The sequence below is a fragment of the Neolamprologus multifasciatus genome, chromosome 4 (genome assembly GCF_963576455.1).
Source record: "Neolamprologus multifasciatus chromosome 4, fNeoMul1.2, whole genome shotgun sequence".
NCBI classification, from domain to species: Eukaryota; Metazoa; Chordata; class Actinopteri; order Cichliformes; family Cichlidae; genus Neolamprologus; species Neolamprologus multifasciatus.
The window spans coordinates 866,539-888,755 of NC_140442.1; the positions used below are offsets into that span (position 1 = coordinate 866,539).

The 22,217-nt window shown below is 43.2% G+C and overlaps 2 protein-coding genes across 3 annotated transcripts; one reads left to right on the forward strand and one right to left on the reverse strand.

The window, feature by feature from the left end:
• Positions 1-7,392: 7,392 nt before the first annotated feature.
• On the forward strand, positions 7,393-15,983 carry LOC146519367 (GTPase IMAP family member 4-like). Of its 2 annotated transcripts, XM_085156561.1 has the most exons (3): positions 7,393-8,431; positions 8,530-8,687; positions 12,951-15,983. In XM_085156561.1, exons 2-3 carry the CDS (start codon positions 8,621-8,623, stop codon positions 13,772-13,774), a joined length of 891 nt encoding a protein of 296 aa, XP_085012687.1. In that variant the 5' UTR covers positions 7,393-8,431; positions 8,530-8,620; the 3' UTR covers positions 13,775-15,983. The 2 variants fall into 2 exon arrangements, with proteins under 2 accessions (XP_085012687.1, XP_085012688.1); XM_085156562.1 differs by having other exon boundaries at positions 7,393-8,687.
• Positions 15,984-17,475: 1,492 nt separating this feature from the next.
• Positions 17,476-21,947, reverse strand: LOC146519368 (GTPase IMAP family member 5-like). The gene is made up of 2 exons (XM_085156558.1): positions 20,340-21,947; positions 17,476-19,208 (listed from the first exon to the last, which is right to left on the reverse strand). The coding sequence occupies exons 1-2, from the start codon at positions 20,398-20,400 to the stop codon at positions 18,343-18,345; spliced, it is 927 nt and encodes a 308-aa protein (XP_085012684.1). The 5' UTR covers positions 20,401-21,947; the 3' UTR covers positions 17,476-18,342.
• Between the last annotated feature and the right edge of the window lie 270 nt (positions 21,948-22,217).

The following is a 22,217-nucleotide window of genomic DNA, read 5'->3' on the forward strand; positions in this document are numbered from 1 at the left end:
CTCTGTGCTCTCTGAGCTTGATGTCGATGAAGATGGCGAAGGCCAGCGCTCCGAGCCCCGCCAGCTTGACGCTACCGCCAGCTTCTCAGCGAGATCCGTGAGCCAACCATCAACGGCTCTGCTCTTTGGTCTTGCTGCTCGAGGGCGTCTGATGAAGACGTGCTGCAGAACGTCACTATGGCTTCATCCACCATCAAATCTGGACGTTTCACGGACGTCTTCATCATCTTTCTCAGAGCCTCCTCTGTGTTCTTCTTCTTCATCTCTACACATTCTCCATCCTGCTGCTTCGCTCTGAAACAAACAGAAAGTGAGATGAAACATCTGTGACACGTCTGACCCTGGAGGCAGGATTCACCTCTAACAGCAAACAGGAGCTCACGTGCTGTTTGAGATCCATCTTTTGGCTCATCAGGACAGGGTGTGCTGCCCTGTCCTGATGAGCTGCCTGATCCATGAATCCACATCACATCACTGTTACACCTGAAGGTCTGATTGTTGATTCATTTGACTGATTTCACAGTTTCCTGACTCGACAGTCCAAACTGTACGAACAGACTCGTGTGTGTGAATATTGTGGCGTCACATTTCTGGCCTGTTCAGTATCAAAAAGGCTCTTTGAAACATCGAGTCAGGTCCTGTTAGCCCAACAGCCTCAGCAGCTGGCAGCAGAACCAGAGCTGGTTAGCTTATGTGCTCATGTTAAATATGAATGCGTCTCTTAAATGGACAGACTGCTGCTTGCTGTACTGTTTGGGTTACACTCATGTGTCCTCCTGTAATCGCCTCCTTGTGTTTGCTCTCAGCAGAGACTTTAACCACACTTCTAATTTTCTTTGTCTTGGTTTAACTTAACATCCAGTCAGGTTATTATTTTGGTCTGTGCTGAAGTCATGCTAATTAATGGCCTCACTGCTGCTGAACAAGACTTTATTTTAAATAACTTGTGCTGTTGTGAGAAACTGGATTTCATGCTTATCTCTGAAACTTATTTTTGTGCATGATCTTCAGTGACCATGAGTCTTTTTCTCAACTTTGTATTTGTCATTTTCTTCTCAATTATTTTCAGTTTTCCTCTGACGTCCATGCTGAGCTCTGTGTTTCTTCTTCTAATCAGTACTGGACTGTAATAAGGGAGTGGACATTACTAATCCATCCATCTTCATTCGCTTTATCCGGGGCCGGGTCGCGGGGGCAGCAGCCTGAGCAGAGAGGCCCAGACCTCCCTCTCCCCAGCCACCTCCTCCAGCTCATCCAGGGGAACACCAAGGCGTTCCCAGGCCAGCCGAGAGATATAATCTCTGCAGCATGTCCTGGGTCTGCCCCGGGGCCTCCTCCCGGTGGGACATGTCCCAAAAACCTCACCCAGGAGGCGCCCAGGAGGCATCCTTGATGCCTGAACCACCTCAGCTGGCTCCTTTCGATGTGGAGCAGCAGCAGCTCTACTCTGAGCCCCTCCCGGATGGCCGAACTTCTCACCCTATCTCTAAGGGAGAGGCCAGCCACCCTTCGGAGGAAGCTCATTTCTGCCGCTTGTATCCGCGATCTCGTTCTTTCGGTCACTACCCACAGCTCGTGGCCATAGGTGAGGGTAGGGACGTAGATCGACCGGTAAATTGAGAGCTTCGCTTTTACACTCAGCTCCCTCTTCACCACGACGGACCGGTGCAGCGTCTGCATCACTGCAGCTGCAGCCCCAATCCGTCTGTCGATCTCCGGCTCCCTTCTCCCATCACTCGCGAACAAGACCCCGAGATACTTGAACTCCTCCTCTTGGGGCAGGAACTCATCCCCAACCCGGAGTGGGCACTCCACCCTTTTCCGGCTAATATTATATACTCTCCTAAATATATATTCATGTAAACATTCTCATGCTTATGTAGCACTACATGGATCACAGTGTAACAATCTACAATCAAACACATCAGCTTTGTGCTTCTCACTTCTCACAAAGCTGAAGGTTGTGATTCAGCAGTGATCAGTAAGCTGTGACTGACGTGGTCACAGGGCGTGCAGCTGATGCGCTGTCCGTGGTGCTGAAACGATAACAGTTTATTCTGAATGAAACTTTCTGTTTTATGAAAATGTATTGAGACGAATGATGAGAAGCAGCACAGTTAGAGCAGAATATAAATGTGGCTGACGTCCACGCCTGCATTTACACGGCCGGTGGGCTTCAGAGTGTTTCAGGCACCAAAGCTGTGGACTTGAAAATGTTTCTGTTTAACGAGGCTTCCTGTTATAACTTTCTTTCTTTTCACCATCTGGTCTTTCATTGTTGTCTTGTGTGTTTAAACTCAGTTTGTATTGCTGTCAATCGCATTTTCATATTCTATGATCTTTACTGTGATTATTCTGAGCTTTTATTTCCTTGCACAGTGCTTTGTTATGTAAAATACTTTATAAAAACTTTACTTAGTAAATGTGCTGAAATTGTTCTAAATATAATATCAACAAACTTCTGTCGCGGACTCGCTGAAGCTCATCTTTGGAAACGCTGTGATGAAGTGCAGCAAAAACTGTGATAAATATCAACCATGAAGATGAAAAAAACAGGACTTTTACAGGTTTGATCCCCTGAACCTGAAGAACAGCAAAGACGTGACACTTAAATTTGGTCAAACCACCACTAGATGGTGCTGTGGCGGCGCTGCTGCTGTTTCAGACTGAATAAATCCAGAGAAGCTGCAGACTCAGACAAACATTTCAGAGTTTTGCACTTTAGTGTAAAAGTCAGTTTGACATTTAACTGATGTTTTCTTGTAACGACTGATCAATTATTCTTTGTTCATTGCTCATTAAATCACCTGCTGAATGGAAAAGTGCAGCTCAACCACAGATATTAAACAAAAACTGTTTAACACTGAAATTATCCAATAATTTTTGCAACATAAACGAACATTATGGTGCAACAGAGTCTCCTAACAACATCCTCAATATTCAGGAAAATGAAGAAGTGCTTTAAACTGTGGGGCTCAGGAGGTGGAGCAGGTCACCTGACAACAGAAAGGTCGCTGGTTTGATCCCTGCTGCTCCAGTCTGCATGCCGAAGCATCTGTGCTGGTCATGTTACTATGGTAACCCAGAGGAGTATTAATTTATTCATTAAATGAGACAATCAGTCAAAAGTCAATCAGCCTTTTTTAATCAGCAGAGTTTTTGGAATCATCAGATAAATTTAAAACTAAAAATGCTGAACAAGTTTGTAAAGTTTTCCACTTTTCCTCTCTCACTTCTTCTTCTTCTTCTTCTTCTTCTTCTTGGTCTCCTCTCTGCGCAGACATGCTTCACTTCCAGCAGCTGAAACATGAAACATGAGTTACACTTTGCATGTTCACAGTGATGCACACGTTTGTAATTTTACAAGATTATAGCTGATGATGCTGTGACAACATGTTCTGTTGAAATAACGTCACAGCTGATGCAGAACAAACACGTACGTGCGTCACTTCCTTCTATAGAGTCATATTACTTCATCCTGTTTCCTCTGACTCTCTCCTGTGTTTCCTCCTTTCCACAGTCCAGTCGTGACTGTTTACTCTGTGACGTGTGTCGGGTTTTACTCTTTGTGTCCTGCTGCTTCCTGTTTTACTTTGGTGAGCTTGTGCTCCTTGTGTAGTGTCTTAAATGTTACTTCCTTTGTCTCTTCATCAGTTCAGCTGTTTTTCTCTGTCCCTCGTCAGAGCATTGGTGCAGCTGTCCTTGTGTCTCAGTGTTTTTTCTTCAGTATTTTGCGTTTTTGCACTTTTGTATCCATCTAAATAAATCACTCGTTTTCTGTTTTCCTGCTGTTGTCTGCATCACTCTGCGCATCCCTGAGTCTGCACATCACTCGTGACACAGTGCAGCTTTATTCTGTTTGTTTTTTTACATTAGCGTTAATCATTTTAAACCAAATTAATTTTTCACCATAGAGCGTATAAAGATGGACACGGTGCTGTCTGTATTGTAAAGACCCTACAGTGATACAACATATGACTGTTAGCCACCTTAAGCTAGCCTGTTACCTTGGTAACATCTGTCTTGTCTTCAGTCATTCGCTTTAAACATGATAAATTAAAGTTTGATGGCACCTTTCAGACTTTTAGTCAAACATTTCTCTATGAAGAAAAGTTTCAGACGATCTCATTGGAACATAATCCGTAGTTTTCAGTAGTAAAAGTCGTAGTCGTAACCTCAGGGACGGGTTATCCTCTGAGGAGCATGAATATAAAATCCCATCGTTGGTTCTTCAGTCTGGACCAAAGCGACGCGCCAACAAACACCAACAAACACCAACAAACACCAACAAACTACAAGAAGCACAAAACACATGAAGTGTAACAGAGTCGGGTTCAGACGTGTTGTAGTGCACCTGTGACGCTGTGATGTGGTCCACTTTCTAAAGCAGCAGAAGATCAGAAGAAGAAGAATGAAAGGCAGACTCCTCAGGACGAAGATGACCGTCGATGATGAAGGAGCTGAAATTCACACAAAACAAAGCTCAGCTCTTCATTCGTTCTTTATCATCACCGTAGTTTCACTACAACAAAAGCTTTTTTAGTAGATTCACATTTTTCTAAGCCCGTCGTCACAAACGTCTGTAAGTTTGAAGGTTTTCAGCTGACAGACATTCAGGTAGTTTCATCGCTCTGGTTTGGATGATTCAATGTTTATTAATCGACCCTTCAGACGACCAAAGATGCCACATGTACGGTAACAGCACAGACACGTGGCAGACTAAACTTTTATGTGACAGCGTTTAATCTGTAAAAGACGACATGTTCACATATTTTGGAGGCGCGTTGGTCACCAAACTGAACCTGTTCACTTACTGGAGTCTGTGTGGTTGTTGTTGTTCATCGTCTTCTCTCTGACTGTGATGAAGGTCCCATTTCCTTCAGCCTCAGTTAAAGATGGAATCTCCACAGTCACTTTACAGATGTATGTTCCTGAATCCTCTGTTCTGATGTTTGACATGTTCAAAGATGAGCAGGTCTTTGCCTCCAGTTTCAGAGACCCGTGAGATTGATTTAATTTGACCTCTCTCTCAATGACTGTTTGATTTTTCAGCCAGTTCACTCTGAATCTTTCAAACGTTCCTGCCCAGCAGCAGGTGATGTTCACTGTCTCTCCCTCCATGACAGAAACATCTGGACTCTGGGTCACAACAAACATGCCAGACGAAACAGCTGCAAGAGACACAAAACTGTGAGTTATTATGATAAATAAAGACGCCGTGGTCGGGTTCTCTTTTACACTGATCATTTCACAACATGAAAAACATCATACCCAGACTTACAGACATTAATTCATCACTCACGACCAAAGACATTGATGAGAAAGAAATTTCAGAAACAACTTAGCTTTGGAGTTTAATAAGATAAATACGATATTAAATCAATAAGCTGTGTTTCTACTCACGCCAACATGAGGTGCAGACAGAGGTGAAAAGCAGGCTTCTTAGTAAGAGCTTAATGTTCTCACACCTTTTCATCACCGTTGCTTCATCTCTCACAGCTGTGGAGACCCACAGCTTCTGTTCCTCCCACAGACAGCACTCAGCTGTAGAGAAGTTGTGGTTTAGACACCTCTGTCTTCTCACGGCTGATGAAGGCGATTCAAAAACCCACTTATATATATATATATATAAATATATATATATAAGTATATAAGTGTTATACTTATACTTATATACTTATATAAGTATAAGTATATAAGTATAAGTATAACACTTATATACTTATATATATATATATATATAAGTATATAAGTGTTATACTTATACTTATATAAGTATAAGTATATAAGTATAAATATAACATCAGAAAAGAATGAGCACAAATTTATTTATGCTAAAAAAGCCTGATAAAAGCTGACTGTGAGTTGGCCTTTGCATCATACAGATGTGGTTTCCAGTCTGACACAGCGAGCTCCACAGCGGCACCTGCTGGCCACTTTTAATGCAGCGACACAAACAAGCACTGCAGCGTTCTGAACAAGACTCCTCGTTATCCCAGATTATCAATCATTGTGATCAACAATGGAACAATCCCAAAGAAAGAAAGCGCTGAGATGGGGATCAGCGATGGCCTGATGAAGCCTTGAAGCTTTCAACTGCTTCCAAATAAAAAAGGTGTTTGTTCTGGAGATGTGCACACATCGCCCCCTGCTGGCCAAAACATTTACTGTCATTTGAACCATTTGTGATGGACTCCTGGTTCTGTTGTAACAGTGTGAGCACAGGAATGGTTGCTGCCTTAAAACCAGCTTAAAACCAGTATAGGAAGAAGGAAAGCCAGTGGAGGCTTTGGGGAATGTCCTCGAGCGGTTCAGATTTTATTTGTGAAGAAGTTCATGAAGTCATGCCTAACTCCACAGAGCTCTGACTGTTTGTCGGCCTGGCTACAGAGCTGAAGACAAACCTGGGATAATTATTTTTTTGTGATCAGTGATTTATAATAAGATGTTGTAGTTTTATGGAGAGCTTTTTTATAGAGCAGCAAACTCTTCCTGTTACCTGCTGCTCTATAAAAGCAACAGAAAACAGAATTTTGATAAATTAAAGTCAACAGAAAGAACTTTGTATGAAAATGGAAAATTGTTTGAATTTACGTCAGTTGTCACCACAACCCAGCAGAGTTTGTTTAGTTCTCTTTTGGTACTTCTGCATATTTGATGAAGCTGAAATCTGTGGTTAGTTTTCATAAAGGGACATTTGTGTAAACGTCTCCCACACAGGCCTTTTTCAAACAGATAACTTTGACAGTGGACAGAAATGTCATCTCACTAATTTAGATTTTGTTCATTCAGCCTAGAAAAGAAATTTGCTGCTTTATTCATAAAAAAATAGTAAAAAAAGTTGGGAATCCAAATCTATAAATGTAAATAAACAGCTAACAGATCATCTGCAGAGGAATGGTTTATTTGAAGAGTTTCAGTCAGGTTTCAGAGTTCATCACAGCACAGAAACAGCTTTAGTGAAGGTTACAAATGATCTTCTTATGGCCTCTGACAGTGGACTCATCTCTGTGCTTGTCCTGCTAGACCTCAGTGCAGCATTCGATACTGTCGACCATAATATCCTATTAGAGCGATTAGAACATGCTGTAGGTATTACAGGTACTGTGCTGCAGTGGTTTGTATCATATCTATCTAATAGACTCCAGTTTGTGCATGTAAATGGAGAGTCCTCTTCACACACTGAGGTTAATTATGGAGTTCCACAGGGTTCAGTGCTAGGACCAATTCTGTTTACATTATACATGCTTCCCTTAGAACAGGGGTGGGCAACTCCAGGCCTCGAGGGCCGGTGTCCTGCAGGTTTAGATGTGTCCTTGATCCAACACAGCTGATTTAAACGGCTAAATTACCTCCTCAGTTCTGCAGAGGCTGGTAATGAACTAATCATTTGATTCATGTGTGTTGACCCAGGATGAGATCTAAAACCTGCAGGTCACTGGGAACAGATCAGCTATGACTTCACAGTCAGCGCTATCACTACTCACCCTTACACTGCCGTCTGTCACACTTCATCCAGGGAGGTGATCCTGGAGGTTGGTAGACGAAAGCCAGTATCCCTGTCATAGTCTGTGTGCAGGCAGGAAAAGGACCCAAGTGCAGGACTCTTGGAGGCCAAAATACCAAACTGAAATAACAAAGGAACGGAGCACATGGGCAGAAATGGTGGTGACATGACCACTGAAGGACACACAGTACAAATACAGACAGGAACACAAGGGAACGAGGAGCAGGTGAGGAAACACAAGGCACAGACCTTCAAAGTAAAACAGGAAGTCCATAGACAAAACTGAACTAAACTTATATTACACACTAGAGATAACAAATTAAAATAATAATACAGAAAACATTGAGTCACTGACCCAGGCCTGTGACAATCCAAGAATGGGATGGAATAATCTGGCCCCCCATGGTGGATCTGTACTAGTCTGACAGCAGACAGATGTTTGCCAATCGTACACCAGCAGAGACTTCACATTTTGCCTGCCACACAGAAACAACAACGAAACGCAAAGTGGAGAGAGGAAGCCACGGTAGAAAGCACGTGTTACACGTGATGTCATCTTTACTGCAGTTGTTCAGGTCAGAGAATTTATGTAATTCTGTGGTGATACAGCCCGAAGAGCTTTGAACAGGGGCGTCGAACTCCAGGCCTCGAGGGCCGGCGTCCTGCAGGGTTTAGATCTCACCCTGGGCCAACACACCTGAATCACATGATCAGTTCATTACCAGGCTGGAGAACTTCAAGACATGCTGAGGAGGTCATTTAGCCATTTAAATCAGCTGTGTTGGAGCTGATCCTCTAAACCCTGCAGGACACCGGCCCTCGAGGCCTGGAGTTGGACACCTTCTGTTCCAGAGTGTAAAAACTGTGTTTAGCCGACTTTCTGCACTCACAGGACACTTCAGCTGATGAAACTGTTAACAGATGGTGTGTAACTACGATGTCTTCATGCAGGGATGTAACTGTGAGGTTGGGGTGAGGAACCAGACATGTGGAAATACACTTGACGTTTTTTCACCCCTCAGACTGGTTCCTCGGCTGAAGTGTTGCGAGGAGGAAACAAATAACTGATTGTGATTAGAGGTGAGACAGAAACGCCAGCAGTCAGAAGAAGACATGAACTACACTAAGCCATCGACGAGCTCCAGGATACCGATTTATGATGAACATCCAGAAAACATGGGTAAGTGAAGTTATCCTACTCAGGATGGATCACTGGGTGGAGTTTAGTCTGATATTTGGGATAGTAATTAATTCCTGAAACAAACCAGCAGCAGCACATCTGGACAGATGTTTGGTATTTTTAAGTTCTGAGATGTTAGATTGTTCCTTTATGGTCAGTTTGAAGCCTGATTAGTACCGAGCAGCATTTAGAGACGTTCTCACTGGAGACGAATGCAGTGACTGAGCTGCTGGAGATAAGAAATTATAGGTTACAGCAGGCAGCACGCTAATGGTGCATGCACACTTACAAAGGAACCTCTGAACAAACAAACACAAACATCAGATTGGGAGACGTCAGAGAGGAAGGCTGAGAGGAAAAAACAACGAAAATACATCACATGAGGTGAGAGGAGGAGAAAAACACTCAGACTAAGCTCCTGGTGGGAGAACAGAAAAAACACCCCAGAAACACAAGACAGGAACAGGGCGGGTAAAGGTGAGAGAGCCGGTGTAGACGGCGCATCCTGCAGCATGGCTGCGCTGGTCCAGTGGACCGCCATCTGCCCCGGGAGGAGACAGCATCGAAGGCGTTTGGAAAGGGAGGATGAGTGTGTATCAGTGTGTGTGTCCATAATTCAGCTGAGACGTGTCCGTCGCCCTGCCAAGCTAAGTAGTCTTCCAGCCGACCCAGGTGGGCTTGCGTCGGGGGGGAACAGACTAAACAGACTAAACAGTCGTTATCAGGGTGAATTTGTTTTGTTCGGCCTTGAGAGCGATGTGGCTGTATGACAGCACGGTGACTAAATGCCTCATCAGCCTGTTTAGTTTCAGATCTGTGCCATTAATGATCTCATATATATTTGGACAGAAGCCATTTAATGATTCCTTTAAATTCAACATTCTGATGATAACATCACATTTAAGTTCACATCGATCCACATGAGGACTCGACCGGCTCTTTAAACTCTGTCAGCATGCTTAACTAACCAGAACTCTCTGATGTTTGGGACCAATACAAACAGCACTGCAGTAATTATAAGAAACAAAAGCATAAATCAGCTTCTCAATATCTCGCCGAGGTACAAAATCTGTCAGTTAATTTATATTTCTGTGATGTCAAAACTTCAGTGCCCTAAATTCAAAATGTCAAACTAAATATAACAACAGAATTTGTGATTGATAAGACTGAACCTACGGAAACATTGATTAAAGGAGTTCATCTCTCCAAGTGAGACCTTTAAACAGAGCTGCATTGACCTTTATCAGATGTAGACAAGAAGTTAAGAAGTTAGACTTTTGTGGGATCGACTCTGGAGTTTCTGTTCTCAGTTAGAAATAAACCGACAGTTAAGAGAAGTAAACTGAACCGTGTATTGTGTGTTCAGCCCTGTGTTTGGAGCAGCTCTCATTTCTACAAATCTGCTGAAATGTATTAAACTTCCCAAAAACACGACTCTCCAGAGTTGGCACCAGGAAGCAGAGTTGCAGTCGCCTCTCTGCAGCTTCTCTCCTCCTCCCCCAAACCCCGTCCCCTCAGTGCAGGGGTGTCCAGCTCGAGTCCTGCAGAGGCACCGTCCTGCAGCTTTAGACACATTCTTGTTCTGACACCTGAATCAAATGAACAGCTTGTTGCAGGTCTTTGCCAAACATGAGGTAATCCAACCATTTGATTCAGCTGTGTTATAGCGATGCATCAAAAAGCAGCAGGACCGTAGCCTGAGGACTGAGTCAGCTCCACACCTAAAAAACTAAACCAAAAAACTACAACAACATTAAAAAATACCAAAAAAATCACAAAGAAAGAAAAATGTAACATCCCGCAGCAAGTGATAAACCAGTGAAATATGGATCATTGCATCAGGCCTCTCTCTCTAAATCGTGTTGGCTCTTTCTGTGGTAGTGGATCACTTCCTGTTCCTGTTACAGCACACAGTGGTGTTTGTGCAGCCATTCCAATGAAAAACATACTGATTACTTCTTATTTCACAGTCTCTGTTGATTCGCTCTGTTTGAGGGATTCATATGTTAGTTTATCTTGTAGCCGACTTGCTAGCAGCTTGGCCTCTTCATCGGTCTCTTCATCGGATGAGGAGGAGGAGGAATGGCAACAATCCTAAGACCGGTGTTTCCCAATCTATATTTCACTCCAGAGAAATCACACCACCAAACAAACGCACATAAAGCACATTGATCATTCCCCCTGTACACCAGTGTAGCAGAATGGGCTCAGTTTGTCCCCAGTTTGCCTTTTTTCCTTTCTTCTGACCACTACTCATGCTGGGCCTTCATCCAGGTCACACTGACTTTTTCTTTTCAAATATTCATCTATTGTCATTACGTGCTGCGCTCTCTCACAGCACGACTATTATTTCATTTCTCCTTCGTCTTCTTCTGTTTTACTGGCAGTTTGCAACCCATTTAATTAGAGCAGGTGGTTGTACTGCCCTCTAGTGGAAGAGAGATTAAGTTCAGAGGCGGATTTATTGGCTCAATGGCCCGAGAACAGGGATTGGGCTCAAGCGCAGAACCAAAACCGGAGGCTGATCGACTTTTAACAGTTTTATTTTACAGGTGTCAAACAGAGGAACAAAAGCCAAATGTAACAGCGAGCGATGACAAGGCTTTGTGAGCCAGAGCAGAAGCTGCATCAGGTCACAGGAATAGCAGGAACAGGGCAGTGAAATAGAAGAGATAATAATCAGAGTGGTCCGCGGAGCAGTGAAGGTATCCAAGACTTCAAAGTTGAGAGGTCTTACATGGTTGCAGGTGGAGATTAGCTGGAGGAGGTGAACTGGATCCAGGTGAGTGCAGCGAGGCAGGTATGAGCTTCACCAGCAGACCAGAATCCTGAGGCGTGATTATGGGGAGAGTTGGAAAGATGTATCCAGGCGCCGACTGGAGAACAGGAGAAGATAGTTAAGCACAACACGCTGAGGAACGTGAGGCAGTGAACTGACTATGGTAGGAAGACAATCTGGCGAAGGTTCATTGTGAGCGTCATAAATGCTGCTGGAGGAATCGCCAACAGGTGAGGAGCAGGGAGGAGCGAGGAAGGCTCCACCCAGCTGAGGAGAGCTGATGCTGTGAAATTATTCAGACTCACCCGGATCACAACATTTATTCAAATATTCTAAATAAACTATAAAACCTTAGAACTGAAGAAGCTTCTCGGATGAAGGTGAAACGTCTTCAAGTAACTTAAAGAAGTCCAGACGCTTTTCTTTGCAAACTCCTTTGACTACGATGACCTGGATGACTGAGAACCTTCACAGACTTAAACTGGACATTATAAAATGACCAGTTTTAATTATTTTTTTTTTTACATGTGTTTAGTTTTTAGATAAATTACTTAAAGCAACATTTTTAATGTAAAACAATATCCAAGTCTGACCAATGCAGTGTCACCCTGCAGGGTGTTTGGAGGACCCAGGTAGAGACACAGACAAAGGAGGCAAAAATGTTTACGGAACTTAAAGTGAGCCTTTATCAGGGCCAGTAAACAGTAAAGCAAAAAGAACCAAACAAACTATGGCAATGACCTAAACAAAGGGCCTAAACTGGGAAACAACTAAAGACTAAGAAAAACTAAGACTCTGACTTGGACTGTAACTAAGAGCTATGCACACGACATGAAAAAGCAAAGGACAGTCTTCTGGACTGGTACATGAAAGGCTAGGAGAACATGACCAGAACAGAGAAACTATGACTCATGACGTGTAGCTAGAATGACAGGAACATTAACAGACGACGCGACACTGACACAAAGACACACTGGGCTTAAATACACTGAGGAAGTCATCAAGGAATTAGAGACAGAAGGGGAACACAGCTGGGAGGAATAAGACCTAATGAGACAGCAAAGCTAGAAACACTGACATAAGACAGGAACATGAACCTTCAGAGTAAAACAGGAAACAAGACGCCACTAAACAAAGACGCAGACACGACACTGAACTAAACCTGCAATAAACATGAGAACAAAACCTACGAACTGATCCCTAAACAAGAATAACTGAAACATAGAGTCATAATCATCATAATAAGAAAAGAATCCAAAATGCAAAAACACACCAAAACATAACTCAAAACACTCAAACTGACCCAGAACCGTGACATGCAGCATCTGCTTTAAAGGGTTTTACAGCTTTTCGATTAAACATTTTGGGTTCAAAGATGAGAAGTGACCCACATCAGGGTTGAGACTGATAGATCGATGAATTTGAAGTAATAACTGAAATGAGCGATCATGACTGGCTAATTCTCACTGACATCCTTCCAACAGGCGAGCTGAGGATGGTCCTGTATGGACAGAGTGGACAGGGTAAAAGTACTCTAGGAGGCATCATCCTGGGCAACAGAGAGATATTCACTTCTGATAAGGACTCAAAGAAGTGCCATAAGGGAAGAAAGACCATCACGGGTCGAGAAGTGGTTGTTGTTGACACTCCAGGTCTGTTTAAAGTGGACGATGATGGAGAGGAAGTGGTGGAAGAGATCAAGCGGTCCATCAAACATGCTGAACCTGGTCCTCACGTCTTCCTGTTTGTGGAGAGGTTTAAAGAGATCTCACAAGAGAAATTAGACGCACTGAAGACTTTTCAGGACACGTTTGGTAAACAGGCCGTGGACTACACTATAGCGGTGTTCACCACTAAAAGGAAGAAGATCGACGACGCCATCATGCAGAAAACACTGAAATCCCTCAGAAGATTAACCGATCAGTTCCAGCAAAGATACTTTGTTTTTAACATTAAAGACGAACAACAAGAGTCTCAACTCGCCGAGCTGCTGGAGATGATAAAAGAGATGACGGGAGAAAAATGTCAACCTTTCTACACGTGTAAGATGCTCCAGGAGGCCGAGGAAGCTCTGGAAACACGAAAGGAAACAAGACCAAAGCGAGAAGAAGAGTGGCGCTCTTTCTATGACCGGTGTGGTTTGATTGGAGCGGCGGTCGGCTGTGCAGCAGGCTATTTTATTTGTGGTGGTGAGCTGACGCCTACAACAGGAGCTGGGGTTGGAGCTGTAGTTGGTATGATGCTGTTCGTGGGAATAGCGTTTTTAGGCGCACTTGCTAAAATTAAAGTTCAGGCACGATGCAGATAGATTTCAAACAGTGTCAGTGATGTTGTTGCAAATCTAGTCTAGAAACCATGAAGAGGAAATCATGGTGGATGTATGTTTAGGTATTTTACTTTATTTTTGAGTTTTTTATTCTAAAAGTTATTTGTTCAGTCGGCTGCTGATTGGTTGAGCAGTTAAATTTTATATCCCAGGAACAGTTCATGAGACAGAACCAGCGATTTGCAGCATAAATATTTTCTAGTTGCTGCTGTTGCTTCAGTACAGGGAGAAGGTTCAGGGTTCAGCCTGAGACACACGTCAATAAATAAGCAACAAGATGCTTCAAATAATATTTCTCAAATTTAGCTTTCACAGTCTTTCCTTTTGGGAGTCTGAAGCAGTTAAAATAGGATAAAAAGAGGTGGACGTGACCCAAAGCCCTTTTACGGGACTTTGACGGCATACTGAGGGAGGCTGGGAGTCCGAACACACGGTTGGTGCCTATTGTGTTAATCCCCAAACCAGATGGTGTGCACCGAAGGTGAAGGGAGCCATCAAGCTGTTGGGCTTGGGGACTTGGGAATTCCTTCCCACTTCGGAGGCAGCTGGCAGGCCAAGCAGAACAAGGCTCGGTCAGTGGCTGAACCAAAAACTGGATGCTGGAAGATTTCAGGCCACAGAACAAGACTTTCGACTTTCTTTGCGTGTCTTGAAGCATTTATAGCAAACTGTCAGTCGACTAAAAAGGGGAAAGCAGTGCTCTGCTCACACAGTGAGCAGGATAGGAGGGTGTTAACCTCAACTGGGGGTAAAGTCGGGCAGTTGAAGGAATGCTTTGAGGACCTCCTTAATCCCACTGACACGTCTTCTGTAGAGGAAGCAGTCTGGGGGATAACTCGTCACTGAGATAGTCAAACATCTCCACTGAGGTGACCAAGACTCAGGTCCTGAAGGCTCTGGATGTTATAGGACTCTCGGTTGATACGCCTTCGCAACATTGCGTGGAGATCTGAGGGGGTGTCTCTGCAACCACAGGGAGATCGCACACCTCAGCCTCCCTGAGATCTAAGACTGGGAACTGGAAAACAGAGTTTGTTCATTAATCAAAGCTACATACAGAACACAGGAAGACTGGACGCCCCCTGGGTGAGGTGAGCAGACCCAGAACACGCTGCAGCGTTTTCATCTCTGGATAAGATCGATCAGGTGGCTGGAGAAAGGTGCTTCAACTTCTGTAAAAAAGTTTGGTGTTGTAAACATATATATAAACATAATCCATTACCCAGTGGCGGTCCTAGCCTGTTTGGCGCCCTGGGCGAAAACTCCCTCTGGCGCCCCCCCCCACCCACCACCACACACACAAAACATATTAAGGATTGTACATTAACATAAAACTGTTGTACACACACATATGAAGAGAGAGAGAGTGTGCATAGTATGCAAACAGCTACCAAACAGCCATCATAATTCGTCATACAATGAGAACAGGACAAATCAACAATGACTAATTAATATTAAAATCTGTAACATAATGTATAGTTTGGAGTTTAGTCTGTTACTGTTGCTATTTTTACCATTTCTTCTTGGAGCAACTGTAACCCACATAATTTCCTTAGTGATTAATAAAGTATTCTGATTCTGATTGGTTCAGGATGAGCTGCCATTATCCAATCACACGTCTGCTTACCTGCATCTTTTGCTCGTTTCTCCTCCTCTTCTTTTCTCTTTTTTCTAAACTGAGGACCTGATGGCTTTGAACTTTTCTTGTCCATCTTCTGTTGGTTTTAATTTTGCACTCCAGTATGAACACAAATCCCTCAACTCGAGGATCACTACAACATGATCTAACACACCTACACCTTCACAGATTCACTTTGTCTAAGGTTTATTTCTGAGATTTCACACAACCCAGGATTCAAATCATGAATCCATGATGGGCTTGGATTCACATCATTATGAATGAAATGTGCTCTATTTGGAAGCCCCTCCCCTTTTGACGGCTTGTGTGAGACTTTAAATCATCAAACTGTAATTTTTAAATTGTTATTGATCCCTTTACCCCGAGTCCTAAAGTGTATATTTATTCTCTTACTCTTATATTTATTGTTTGTTTACTTTCACTGCTGTAACTGGAGCCTCGTCGTCTCTCTATTTACTGGACTGTATGTAGCGGAGATGACAATAAAGTTTACTTTGACTTCAGCAGCGAGCAGGCGCACCGAGGGCTCGCGCTCACTTTTCGCGTACAGAATTTCGAAAAAACATCGGTGCAAATGATAAGTCTGTATCATGATGTCGGGTGTTTTCGTGTTTGTTGTTTTGCTTTTATTTTGTTTTATTTTGCGAGTTGGTTATTAGATGCTGCTCCCCTCCGCCCCGCCCTCTCCCTGCACCGCAAGCAGCAGACGCACCTCGCAAACGGAGGGCGCCCTTACTCCCAGCAAACGGGCGATAGAAAATCGATCGGTACCTCTGCCATTCCCAATATGCGCTGGCTGACGTCGGGGCAGCATGAGTACGAGCATTTTTTTTTTTTTGGCCCCCACCACGATGCCACCCCGGGCAACTGCCCGTGTCGCCCCTATCTAAAACCGCTACTGCCATTACCTGTATTCTAATGCATGTAAGACAGCCTTTCTACTCACATACACATGTAATTCAGTATTTGTACTCTTGTATATGTTACAGCATGTAGTCCAGAGCATGAGCACATATAACACAGTCACATCTGTCCTGATGTGAACCCACAGGCTCGTGCTGAGGAGTTTGGTGAACAGTCTAAATGATGACTTTTATTGTTATTGTGTTGTATTAAGTACGAGCTCTGCTTTGGAGTTTGTGCCTTTGAGCAGCAAACATGTGAACATGCAGACAGACAGTGGGACGTGTCTGCAGACGTCTGTTAGCAAAGGAATATGTCCGTCTCGTAGATGGACCTCGTACATGCAATAAAACAGAAGCTGAAAGACAGACGTCTTCTTCTCTTTGTGTCCTGATCGTCTCTGAGCTCCAGGAGCTCCACAGGAGAACGCTCCCAGAGGTCCTCCTCTGGGAGATTGGATGGGCTGACCTGTTCACAGCTCAGTGCTGCTATGGAAGCACCTCAACCTGGTTCAAGGATCTGGTTTGGAGGTGGGGGTGTGGGTGGGGGGGGATAGGGGCTCTCTACAGTCTGGAACTTTCCATGTTTCTCTTAAATGTGCTGCTCCTACCACTCAGTAAAATAACTGAACCCCACTAATAATTAATAATTATAGACCTTTTTTCTTTCATCCCTCATCAACATATTTGAAAAAATGTTTATAAACAACTGAATGAATATTTTGTAACTTGTAGACTTTACGATAAGAACCAATCACAGCACAGAAAGAGCTCTGAGGATCAGCAGTGACTCACAGACAGTTTTCTTGTTGATCTCACTGCTGCGTTCGAAACTGTTGACGTGATGATCAAAATGATTGTTTATTTTAGTATTTTCATGTGTTATAAGCCATAAAATCCTCTCTGCACTGTTACAAACCCTTCGTTCACTCTTAAACACACTTTTGAGACATATCTTAGATATTCAGTGAAGAGTTATCACCAAATGTGTGAATAAATAATACGTTGGTGCGTAGACTGGATCAGTGCTGTGCTGTTCAGCTATAACATGGTATTTATATTGTTATTAATGTTTTAGACTAGAAAATGCTTATTGTACCACAAAAATGATTAAATTCCAACAACATTCAGATAACCATGGGCAGCATAATAATAGATTTCTCACAATATAAATTTACTGATAAATCTGTAAAAAAGCTCTTCGTAGACTGCTCCACACGGCCGAACGCTTTCCCTCTACACGACATTTAAATCAGAAGATGTTGAACCAGAGCCGCTCAGATATGGAAGGACCCACCCAGCAATAAACTGTCCCAGCTTCTGTGATCATGCAGGCTAGAACAGAGAGGCTCAAGAGGAGCTTCTATCTTTGCCCCTCAAGCTCCATCAGCCATAACTGACTGAGACAGGACTCATTGTTATCACATCCTGATCTGGCTGCACTTTAACACTCTCACAACGCACATTCTCGAATTTCGAACTGTAAATTTCCAGATTGTTTTATTCTATTGATTTTACTTGATGTATATAATTCACTCACTTACTGCACATAATGTTTGCATGCATTTACTTTAATGTTCTCTGTTTCTGCTCAGTCGAGGAGCGCATCAGGTCACATTTCACTGCATGTTGTGCTTGTATAACGATGCACAATGAGTCTACTCCTGTTTCTTTCAGCAGCTTTGTCCTGCTCAGAGGTCTGACTGGTTCTGTAGTTTAACAGATGAACATGTGTCGACTTGTTTGACGTGTAATTCTCGGGGTTTATCTGCTGCGTTCTTCTGTGAGATGCTGCTTTTGGCCATGCAGTATGTTGTGGCTTGTTTTACCAACAGGGGGCAGTGTCTTGTCAGTGGATGGTTTTATATTCCCTTTGGGCTGCGCCCATGTCTTTACAGGACTATAGATCGAGCAGCCCTCTCTCACAGATGCTCGTCAGTGTGTCACACTGTGCTGATGCTATAATTAACTTTAGAAAGCTTCAGGATTCCCTGCAGATGAGTGAAAAGTCACTTTTTATGGTATTTCTCGAATGCACAGATCCCTGAAAATGTCATTCCCATTATCAGTGTCATACCCAGTAAAGCTCCCAGTAGAGCTCCTGATGTAGGTGTCAGCTCACCACCACAGCTAAAATACCCAACAACACTCCCGAGAAATATTCCCACCAATCCGCTCTTCTCAAGAACAGCCAGTCTGTTTCCTGATGCTTTCCTCCCGCGGTCGTCTTCGCTTCGCTCCTCGTTCGCAGCTGTTTCAGCCGCCTGCAGCATCTGAGGCGTGTAGAAGAAGTCCGAGTGATCTTGTCTCTCCTGAGTTATCTTCTCCAGCAGCTCGGCGACTTGAACAGGGCTCCTGTCAGCAATGTTAAAAATAAAATATCTCCACTGGCACCGTTCAATCAGCTCCCTGAGGTGCTCGTTGTGTTTCATGGTCTCTTTTATGTCAGCTTCGTTCCCTCGCGGGTCGTTTTTGTGGGTGAACACCAGCGTAACGTAGGCCACTGCACGTTTGCCAAAAGTGCGTTCAAAAACCTGCAGTGCTTTTAACTCTTCAGACGTGATGATTTTGAGCCTTTCCACCAACAGGAACACATGAGGACCAGGTTCAACGTTTTCAGTGGCCCACTTGATCTCTTTCACCACGTCCTCTTCACTCGATCCCATTTTAAACAGACCCGGAGTGTCCACAACAACCACGCTGTGACTGTCAGAGTCCGTCTTTCTTTCCACGTGGCAGGTCTTTGTGCGCTCTCCATGAGGATCACTCGACGTGAATGCAGCACTGTCCCCCAGGATGATGCCTCCTAGCGTACTTTTCCCAACCGTCGTCCTCCCGAACAGGACGATCCTCAGCTCTGGAAGCTCCTGCTCATCTGTTAAAAAGGTTTGCATGTGAGAAAAGTCCCACTCGTGTGTCAAACTGTGGAATCACTTTACCCCAAAATGCATCCGCTGCCCACAAATTCATGAGCAGTTTTCTAAAACAGACATTTCGAATGACCTTCATGGGCCATGTGCTGCACTGACATCGATATGCATGTAATAGTGCACACATGGAAACTTAATAATTAGATATACGCACAAAAATAAAAATGCATCTGAATTCATTCATTCACGATGAAGTGAAAACAATCGTAAACATTTTAGTTTCAAAGACTTTTCTTGGCAGATCAATCAAATATGTGCAAACCGTCTGGACTCAGTGTTGAAGCTTCTCCATGCAGCTTCTGGGTCAGATCCGGATTGGTCGAGAGCTGTTTGTACCTCAGAGCTCCAACATGAGCACAGCTTGTGGGCTTTTTAAGGACTCATCACAGATTCTCAGTCAGATTAAGCTCTGGGGAGTCTTCAAACACATATTCATTTGATGAGCTCCAAGTCTGCTAGCTCTCACCTTTGCCCTGTGGCATGGTGCTGCACAGACTGTCACCAAACGACTCCTAGATGGTTGGAGAAGTTTGGGCTTATTTTGTCAGGTCAGTCATTAAAACCCCCACACAGCTTTGAGCTCTGCTAGGCAGGAATGAGTCTCCACCAATCAGGATTTGGGCCCAGGCGCTGATACTCAGCATGAAGAAGGGTCAACACTGTGAATACTGCCTCTGCATACATCTGATTTATTTTCTAATAAAGGTTTTGGAAACTTAACATAACAAACACCATCACTAATAGGGCCTGTAATCTTTTTTCCTTCATGGAAAACCCAACTATGCTAACAAGTTAGCATTTTCATTTAAAATGAAAAAACAAATTGAAGTTTCAGACACGACTGAAGTTGTTTAAAGGATTTGACTCAAAGGACTGAACATCTGTCATGCTTGGATTGTCCATTATTTACTGTGAAATAAAAGGTGATTACAATAATTTTATTAGCTGGTTACTCTGCAGTAATTCTTCAAACTAAACTCTCACTGACTGCACTTGGATATGAATGCAGACTGGAGCTAATCTGACACTAAACTGAGCCAAACAGCAGCCTGAGTATCCCTGCAGGACAACCTCACCTTCATCCTCTGGATCTTCATTGATCATCACCGAGCTCTCTGAAGGCTCAGTGCTGCTCATGTCTTCATCTGGCTGCTTAAATTTCCATCTCACCTCTATTTCACCGTCCGCTGCTCGTTTCCTCACATTCAGCACTTCAGCTGTTCTAGGGCAGGAAGTGTGGCACAAAGCAACCAATCAGAAGGCTGAAAAAGAGTGCATCAGGCAGAGTGCATTTCCACAGGTCTGCCTTTTCACCCATAACAGTTACATCCCTCCGTGAAGACATCACAGTAACGCATCTGTTCACAGTTTCATTTAAACCCTAACAGTGGCAAATTCAAAACAAAAGTTTCACATTATGAAAAATGATTTTGTCTTTTTTGACAGTTATGTTTGCATTTTCATATCTGTAAGACAGATTTACAGCTGGAAACAGAAACAGCTAACCTGCTGTCAAAAGCAACACATCTATAGAAAGCACAGACAACACCTTATTAAACCTGGACAAATGTGAATGTAGAAGAACTATTTGTTCATTCATATAAAATAAGACAACCCTAAAAACATGTCGGGTTCTGGGGCGAGCTGGATGGTCCTTCCTTTCTCTTTGGCAGAGTCACCTTCCCAGGCTCGCTCACTTCTTCCTCATTGCTTCACTTTGTAAATAAATGTGTTTTTTCTTGTATCTTGATGTCTGAGTCTGCTCCTAGTTTCCAGTTAGAGTAAAATCATGAAAAAGTTACCAGCAGTTACAGTGTGTAGAATCTCACAGCCTGAAGTCAGTAGACTGCAGATTGCAGTAAAACGTTTTCTTACTCCAACCAGTTTAGGTGCATAATCCTAGCTGGGTGGAGGCTATAGGACAAACATGTTTTAGACAGCCAAGATAGATCAGGAACAATAAATCTGGTTTGTACCCCATGAAGGCCAAGGCCAGCTGGCTTGTTTCTACTACTGTTTGGACCAAACCCCGAGTTTTTCCCTGTTTGCTGTCACTCTGCTGTTGGTGCTGGTTGTGCAGCATCTGCCTTCATTTACTCAGGAAAGGACATGAGACAAGCTCACTATTGTGGTGAGTTTTTGAGGATATAGTTAACTTTTCTGTTCTTAAAAGCTGCTGTTTTCGCCACTAGTAGCTTCTGTTAACCTCTGTAAACTGCTGTTAGCTGCTGTTACACTCTGTTGGCTGCTGTTAACCTCTGTTAGCTGCTGTTACACTCTGTTGGCTGCTGTTAGCCTCTGTTAGCTGCTGTTACACTCTGTTGGCTGCTGTTAGCCTCTGTTAGCTGCTTTACACTCTGTTGGCTGCTGTTAGCCTCTGTTAGCTGCTGTTAGCCTCTGTTAGCTGCTGTTACTCTCTGTTGGCTGCTGTTAGCCTCTGTTAGCTGCTGTTACACTCTGTTGGCTGCTGTTAGCCTCTGTTAGCTGCTGTTAGCCTCTGTTACAAGTGTTGGTGAAAAATTCTTTGAAGTGGATCTAATGTTGTTGGACTCTGATGCAAAAAATTGCTAATACAATTTGAGAATAATTAAACTGTTTCTTAGAAGGAAAGTTTAGTATTTAGCATACTGGAGCCTAACATTAGCTGGTATAATGTTAGCTTATACTCAGCTAAAGTTGTTGTTTGGCTAGCTAAACTTTTTTTGTAGTTAATATAATGAAAAATGAACAGTAGATTGTTATAAGTATATATTCAGTTACTACTGTTTAAAACTGTATTTTGAATTTTTTCAATGGGTGGTATATCATTTTAATGGAAAACAAATAATAATAATAAAAATATAAGTACAAGATTTTTCAAATAAAATAAAACCAGACTAAAGACAGTGCATTTCTGCATTACAGCAGTACTTCATACTCTATTTAACTTCTTTGAGCAGTTTTGTAGGAATGGG